We start from the raw sequence: 9,077 nt of genomic DNA, 5'->3' as shown, positions 1-9,077 counted from the left end.
AGAAACAACAGTCTGCATATTGTGTTTGTCTACTTCTGAATCACATAATTGTCTTCATTTACTTTTTTTACGTCTCATTAACTGTTATGGAAGTATTGTGACCAACGAATATCTTGTCTTTGGATCAAAGCAATTCAAAACAATAAATTGCATCTGTGCCACACCACACCACACCACACCACACCACACTCATCATCATCATCATCATCATCATCATCATCATCATCATCATCATCATCATCATCTAAACTCATGGTATGAACAAAGTTAGCACGTAACAAGACCCAAGGTTTAGTGTGCTTTTTTGAAAAACAAAAAATTGAAGTACTCTGTCACAATAATGGGTTCATTTTGAGATACATGTGATGTAGCTATAATAGACACACAAGTCATGCTACATTTATTGTTTTTGAATTTGGCGTTAAGGTGTGTACTTGATATATATAAGCACGACTGAAATATTTTTAGCACTGTCTATATTAACAAAAATATCCCAGAATCAGTCAATTTTTCATGTTATGTGGTTGCACTTTGATTATTTTACAATTTTTCATGAAAAGTGTTCACTAAAGTAGATATTGTTATCAAAATGTCATGGCAGTAAAGGCAACAAATGCAGAGTTTGACAAAGTCTGTCGACCTAAACAGGCAAATTGTTACTTGCAAGTACAAGAAAATATCTTCAAAATTATTGGGAAAAAAATTCTTTGTAATTAATTTGGTATACAACATATAAAGTTCAAAATATAAACTTTTATTTAGACCATTGTACAATAATGAACTGAACTGAACTATACTATCACATATTATGCTTATAATATACTAAGTCAGGTCATTTATCAATAAACTGTTAACAGACCTTGACATTCAGTCTTCTGCAATATGTGAGTAAACTACGTCTATAAACGTTCAACCAGAATTCGCATTATATTAATACATACGACCAAATACTAAGTCCATGGCTAGCACAACACTTCAAACTGACAAACATGCACTTTAGACTTACGAAATACCCACAATGCAGTGTCATAGAAGATTTGAACATCCACGATGCAGTGCCATAGAAGACTTGAACAGAAAGTATTCTTCAGATTGTTTTTTTTTTGCTGTCAGTAAAGTGTAGAGAAATTTGAAATCTTAGAATACAGAATTTCCCTCAGATTGTTAGTGTACAAGGTAATCATAAGAGACTGGAGATTTTCATGTCCATGTTATGGGTTGTTGATATGATAAAGTGGGCATAAAAATACAACGGTAATCATAAGAGACTGGAGATTTTCATGTCCATGTTATAAGTTGTAGATACGATAAAATGGGCATAAAAATACAACGCAAACAAAGTTTTTACAAGAAAGTGATGTGACCGTGAAATACAAATTGAGAACCGAGATCTGAAGAGATCATGTACATATATTTGTATATAGCGCCCTCTTTCAACCAACTCTTCAAAGCAGATTGTTTTTTTGAAACAGAAAGCTAGAAACGCTAAATATATATGCAAATACCAAAATTAAATAAACTATGCACATATTTTGCTGCAATGGCTAAGTACGAACATGTTATTCAAGGCAGTGCCTCAAAAATAGCCAGCCGTCCATGTGATATCAATAATACAGACGTACATACGAATGGATTGACAGACAGACAACTAGGCAGGCAGGCAGGCAGGTGGATAGCTAGGTAAACGGGTGGACAGCCAGACAGGCAGGCAGGCAGGTGGATAGCTAGGTAGACGGTGGACAGACAGACCCTGTTTCTGTTAACTCTACCACTAATAGATATCACACCAAATTGTGGTTGTGCATGTATATGGGATCAACACTTAAAAGGCTGTTGATGTGTTTCGTCACTTCTTCGAATCCGATAGATATGGAGCGTCTGTATTCCTCACACGGCATGTTACATTAACATATTGGCGGACACAAAACATTGGCATCCTTATATGTTATATGAGCTAACATTTATAAAGTAAACAGAATCCATTGAAACCACGTGTCTTAAAAGATATTAAGGTTTATTTATTGATTAAAATGTGTTTACTTTATTTTTTTATCATTTCATTCATCAATTCAGAAAACTGATGAAGGATTTCAACCTGTGAGATTTATACGTTTTACATGTGTTGTGTGTTACATCCAGACCACACCCTTTACAAAGATACTGATAAAAAAAGAGATATGGGGAATAGATTAATCTTCAGACCATACAGTTCAGTTATCGTTGCTCAACTTACGTTACGTCATCTTTAATCAAACGAGCTGGTCTCGTCAGTACGTATGTAGGAAAATAACCGCTACATTCAAAGGATCATGGCCAAGTTTGTTCTCTTTCAAATGTGGCTTTACATGATCAGTTTAGTGTTCTTCGTTTGTATTCATAACACTGTCTGTTACATAAGTGTGTCAAAAAATCGTACTTACGAAGAAAATATCAACACATGTGTACAAGGTACTTACCACAAACAAGAACCAGGGCCTGAACCACAGTTACATGGAACAGTAAGTTCTACAAGTTATATCTATTTTATTTCAGTATTTCTTCGTTAGTCTTTACTTGTCTCTTTTCATGTATTGATTGAGAGCGCATCTCTCTGTGTCTGTGTGTATGTGCCTATGCATGTGTATTTATGTGTCATTTGAGCTTCATCTTTGGGAGCAAAGGTCAAACATCACAAGCCTCTTAAACGGGCAACTTGTGTAACTTCAGACCCGTGGTCTGGGGCACAACCAACTGGACGATATGTAACAAGTAGCTTTCTAGGCACCAGGCAGGCAGGCAGTCAAGTTGTGGAGATGGAGTATTCCAAAACAGTAAAGATGAAATATATAAGATGGTTTCATCAAACAAGGACCCATGTGTAGGAAATTTCAGCCAAACACAGACGCTTGGCTAGTCTGTTGAATTCAGAGGCATTGTGAATAGCGTGGATTTAAAACTGGAAATGTACGCATACAACGCAATACCAAAAATGTGGCTAGGCACATTAGAAGGCAGGTTGCTGTGAGGTAGAGGGCGGGAAACGAGAGAGAGAGAGAGAGAGAGAGAGAGAGAGAGAGAGAGAGAGAGAGAGAGAGAGAGAGAGAGAGAGAGAGAGAGAGAGAGAGAGAGAGAGAGAGAGAGAGAGAGAGACAGACAGACAGACAGACAGACAGACAGACAGACAGACAGACAGACAGACAGACAGACAGACAGACAAACAGACAGACAGAGGGGGAGACGCTCATAGTGTGGCTAAAAACGGAATGTCTTTATTTCCAAATATAACAAACTAATAGCTAGAGTTTACAGGAAGTGAATAACAATTAATATTGGTATAAGGATATGCGATTATGTATGTTACAAGTTATAAACTTTTAGTATCTTGGATTGAGGATGTTTAGACTTCATATCGTTATCAGTATTCAACCGCGGTTGAAGTTCACCATCTTTGAACCTTAGAATCCATAAACTACAATTTGTAGATCTTTGCATTCATATCAATGACAAACTTTCAAAAGAGAGATTTCTTTGGTACTGCTCGTCTCTCTTTACAAACGTGTTACCAAGTGTATAACAGACATATATACTAAGTTACGGTACGATGTCTTTATCTTTAATTTGAGAAAAAATACCTATCTTGGATTAACTCTATAGACTCTACTCGGGGAATTGTTAGAAAATTGGACACATGTACCGTAGCCATTGCTAGGGGTTTATGTCAGCGTATTGGCAGATGATGATGATGATGATGATGCTGATGATGATGATGATGATGATGATGATGATGATGATGATGATTTTATAACTATGGATTTTATAACTACAATCTCATCTCATCTTACCAACGACAATCAAACTACACCAGCGTCATGGTTCTTCATAAACCCACCGAAGAAAAACAGCACCTTTATCAGCAAAAATGCCCTTCTTCTATTCGTCCATATCACATCTACAGCGAAGCTATCGATCCATCTTGCCAGAAGAAATAAAACCAACGACGTAACACCCATCGACCCACTGGAAATATTCAAAACACGAATTCGCACCAGACTACTGATTGAATTTGAACATTACAAACTTAAGGAACAACTAACGATATTCAACTCAACTTGGAACATCAACAACGCCATCTGCAGCGTATCAAATGGACAATTACATTTAGAATTTTAGCACTGATTTACTTAGCTTAAACCTGTAACAGTAACTCCAACAACATATGTTTTGAACCCATTTATTAGCTACGTACGTTATGAATAATGAAAACATGTAAATAGTGTATTTGTACATTGACAAGATTCGTACTTTGCTGAACTGTATAATTGTAAATATTTTAACACTTCACTGTAAATAGGGCAAATACGAATAAATGTCCCATTGAAAAGATGATGATGATGATGATGATGATGATGATGATGATGATGATGATGATGATGATGATGATGATGATGATGATTTGGTTAAACTTCTTTTCTTAGTGTGAACCCTGGCAAGGAAGAGCATGTTGTGAGTCGGAGACGACGGAGGATATGCACTATTCTGATGTATGGCATGGTTTTGACTGGAATCACTGCGGTAACATATCCCGAGGATGCTGGACTTGGATGATGAAAGATCTGTGTTTCTATGAATGTTCACCAAATACAGGTCCATGGCTTGTCTATGTAAGTTATACAAACTTATGAATATTCACCAAATACAGGTCCATAGCCGGTCTTGTCTTGTCCAAGTGACATACTTTTATATAGAGATATATGAAATAACAGAGTTGAACAAAGGCTATAAACAATTCACCGATAAAGGGTTCTAGCCATTAAGCACTTCTATACTACAAGTACATAATGTGACATTTTTGAGATTAGATGATGAACTAGTATTTAAAGGATGTTTACAGACCTAATGACCAGTCTGAGACTGTCTTTCTAATCTGTGACAACTTTATTTAACATAATATGTTCAAGGTTAATTCTAAAACATTCTACAATGATGTATACTAGTCAAGTTTCTACCTTGAAGGTAAGTCATAGCTTTAACTTAAAATATCGTTTTGCTTGCCAATTAGGAGGATAAGACCTTCCGAGACGAAAGATACATAGACATACCGCTTTGTGCCAGTGAATGTGATGCATGGTGGGAAGAGTGTCGCTATGACTACACATGTTCTGATGATTGGAATACGGGTTGGGATTGGTCAACCGGTAAGATTACGTCATCATTTCTTTGATTTACCAGGGCTCTGAAATTTACTAACGATACATAATATTGTCCAACAGTCAACACGGTCGGTACAAAACACTAATACAGACAAGGTACAGGCCAGGTCAGGTATAGACTGAATATTTTTTTTATTCACATTCACATTCGGATCCAGAGATCCAAATTTATTTGCAATATATATTGGTTTCCATGGCAAATTTCACTTTGTCTTTCATAAATGCTAATTCAACAATGTATTAAGTACTCGATTGCGTTCACATTCTGTTAAAAACGTCTATGATAAATACTCCGAACCACATAAACGATATCTCTCTTGACAACCATCAATTACCAATAATTACCGCTCACACGGAGCATGTGCATTTAGATGTGTCACTGACAGAGTGTGTAGTAGACAAGTATTGATTATTTGTTTTTGTGTTTGGCCTTTATCTTGCCTTTAACAGCGAGAAATCATTCAAAATAATGCCAACGATACTAAAACTAACATGACTCTGACTATCTGACTTACTCCCAATGCAGACAGGTTGATCAATTGGGGTAACAGCTAGTACTTATAGGTATGTGTGATGGTTATGATCTATCACGTGATACATAATTAAAGGTCACAGCGTAACTGATATCTATATATATAATCTCTTTCTTAGTTTGAGAACACGTGATATTATGATAACAACCTATCGATAATAATCATAATATTCGTTGCTATAACAGACAACCTCAACTCTGCATTTATTGCATTACTTCTTTCTAATATGAGTAATTGTAATCAAATACACTCAATTTACAATTGTTGTTTCAAACAGCGATCAGACATTAGACGTACGGCCATGCTCCTTAATTTTCCAGCTGCAAATATAGAGCAATTCCGAGTGTATGTTAGGGGGTCTTATCATGTTCGAATGACTTATCTAAGTGTAATCCTGGCTCCATAGCTTGGCGTTAAATTTCTAAATGGTAATCACTGATCAGTTATATTATTTGTGAGGCACTTTGAACACAGAGTGCGAAAGAGCTATATAAAAATACCAACATTATTGTTCCCTTATGATGCATGGATAATAATTTTCCTTCATCTTAAGTAATTACTCTCCCCTTTGATAAAATGAAACATTAAACTATAGAGATATTTGCTGGTTTTTTTTTATCAGGTACAAACAAGTGTCCAGAAGACAAAGTATGTCGTACCTTCGATGAGTATTTTGGTAGTGCCCGTAACATGTGTGAAAATCTCTTTGGTTCGTGGAACTACACTCCCGATGATGAATACTGTTTTAAGTTATCATTTGATGGTCCTGAAAACCCAAATGATGAGGTAGGACATTGTCATACTATATACATGGTCGCACAACAATAAGGTCTGTTTACGGCAACGGTATAACACGTTTGTCCACTTTACAACAACGGTATAACACGTTTGTCCACTTTACGGCAACGGTATAACAAATTGCCCACTTTACGGCAACGGTATAACACGTTTCTCCACTTTACGACAACGGTATAACACGTTTGTCCACTTTACGGCAACGGTATAACAAATTGCCCACTTTACAACAACGGTATAACACGTTTCTCCACTTTACGACAACGGTATAACACGTTTGTCCACTTTACGGCAACGGTATAACACGTTTGCCCACTTTACGACAACGGTATAACACGTTTCTCCACTTTACGACAACGGTATAACACGTTTGTCCACTTTACGGCAACGGTATAACACGTTTGTCCACTTTACGACAACGGTATAACACGTTTCTCCACTTTACGGCAACGGTATAACACGTTTGTCCACTTTACAACAACGGTATAACACGTTTGCCCACTTTACGACAACGGTATAACACGTTTGTCCACTTTACGACAACGGTATAACACGTTTCTCCACTTTACGACAACGGTATAACACGTTTGTCCACTTTACAACAACGGTATAACACGTTTGTCCACTTTACAACAACGGTATAACACGTTTCTCCACTTTACGGCAACGGTATAACACGTTTGTCCACTTTACAACAACGGTATAACACGTTTGTCCACTTTACAACAACGGTATAACAAATTGCCCACTTTACAACAACGGTATAACACGTTTGCCCACTTTACGACAACGGTATAACACGTTTCTCCACTTTACGACAACGGTATAACACGTTTGTCCACTTTACGGCAACGGTATAACACGTTTGTCCACTTTACGGCAACGGTATAACACGTTTGCCCACTTTACGACAACGGTATAACACGTTTGCCCACTTTACGACAACGGTATAACACGTTTCTCCACTTTACGACAACGGTATAACACGTTTGTCCACTTTACGGCAACGGTATAACACGTTTGTCCACTTTACGACAACGGTATAACAAATTGCCCACTTTACAACAACGGTATAACACGTTTCTCCACTTTACAACAACGGTATAACACGTTTGTCCACTTTACAACAACGGTATAACACGTTTGTCCACTTTACAACAACGGTATAACACGTTTGTCCACTTTACAACAACGGTATAACACGTTTGTCCACTTTACAACAACGGTATAACACGTTTGCCCACTTTACGGCAACGGTATAACACGTTTGTCCACTTTACGACAACGGTATAACACGTTTCTCCACTTTACGGCAACGGTATAACACGTTTGTCCACTTTACGGCATTTATGCATCAACCATTCTAATACTGTCATCATCATTTCTACCAATAATAGTGATATGACAGACTTACAATATATTCCAACCTTCATAGTGATATGACAGACTTGATATATATTCCAACCTTCATAGTGATATGACAGACTTACAATATATTCCAACCTTCATAGTGATATGACAGACTTACAATATATTCCAACCTTCATAGTGATATGACAGACTTACAATATATTCCAACCTTCATAGTGATATGACAGACTTACAATATATTCCAACCTTCATAGTGATATGACAGACTTACAATATATTCCAACCTTCATAGTAATATGGCAGACTTACAATATATTCCAACCTTCATAGTGATATGGCAGACTTACAATATATTCCAACCTTCATAGTGATATGACAGACTTACAATATATTCCAACCTTCACAGTGATATGGCAGACTTACAATATATTCCAACCTTCATAGTGATATGGCAGACTTACAATATATTCCAACCTTCATAGTGATGACAGACTTACAATATATTCCAACCTTCATAGTGATATGACAGACTTACAATATATTCCAACCTTCATAGTGATATGACAGACTTACAATATATTCCAACCTTCATAGTGATGACAGACTTACAATATATTCCAACCTTCATAGTGATATGACAGACTTACAATATATTCCAACCTTCATAGTGATATGACAGACTTACAATATATTCCAACCTTCATAGTGATATGACAGACTTACAATATATTCCAACCTTCATCTTTTGCAGGTCTGTAAACACTATGCCAAAGAACTGGAAGAAATAAATTCAGCTACTACGGTGAAAGAATCATGTTTATCAATACTTGTCATTCTTTTCACCTTGGCCGCTAACAGTTTGTAACGTTGACAATATCACCTGACCTGAGAGTAAAGATGACACGGTCCAATACAATCGAAAATCAAGACTATTTTCAGGATCTTTCTACAAAAAAAGACTGGCACAGTCCCTTCACTATCTTCAAATGTTTTGAGCTTGTTTATCATTTTTAGTTCTGAATCTGAGAATGTCCTAAACTATAAATTCCCAGTTACTCGTAGTCTACCAAGGGCTACACTAACTGTTTGGTAATCATTCAGTCACATTATCATTTCACACAACAGAACACAGTTGTGTTGTTGTTGTTGTTGTTGTTGTTGTTGTTGTTGTTGTTGTTGTTGTTGTTGT

The 9,077-nt window shown here is 36.6% G+C and overlaps 1 protein-coding gene across 1 annotated transcript; it reads left to right on the top strand.

The window, feature by feature from the left end:
• The first annotated feature begins 2,309 nt into the window (after positions 1 to 2,309).
• LOC144438705 (folate receptor beta-like) lies at positions 2,310 to 8,753 on the top strand. The gene is made up of 5 exons (XM_078127851.1): positions 2,310 to 2,498; positions 4,455 to 4,640; positions 5,039 to 5,174; positions 6,345 to 6,508; positions 8,640 to 8,753. Exons 1-5 carry the CDS (start codon positions 2,310 to 2,312, stop codon positions 8,751 to 8,753), a joined length of 789 nt encoding a protein of 262 aa, XP_077983977.1.
• The last annotated feature ends 324 nt before the right edge of the window (positions 8,754 to 9,077 follow it).

This window comes from Glandiceps talaboti, chromosome 8 (genome assembly GCF_964340395.1).
Source record: "Glandiceps talaboti chromosome 8, keGlaTala1.1, whole genome shotgun sequence".
Classification (NCBI taxonomy): Eukaryota; Metazoa; Hemichordata; class Enteropneusta; family Spengelidae; genus Glandiceps; species Glandiceps talaboti.
The sequence above is the reverse complement of the archived record's forward strand: the minus strand, read 5'-3'. Positions and strand labels throughout refer to the sequence as shown.

Excerpts from the sequence above, each read along its gene's own strand:
- LOC144438705 (XM_078127851.1), top strand. The coding sequence starts at position 2,310 with ATGGCCAAGTTTGTTCTCTTTCAAATGTGGCTTTACATGATCAGTTTA. Across the intron at positions 5,175-6,344 it reads GGGTTGGGATTGGTCAACCG|GTACAAACAAGTGTCCAGAA; the intron begins GTAAGATTACGT and ends TTTTTTTATCAG. Across the intron at positions 6,509-8,639 it reads CTGAAAACCCAAATGATGAG|GTCTGTAAACACTATGCCAA; the intron begins GTAGGACATTGT and ends CATCTTTTGCAG.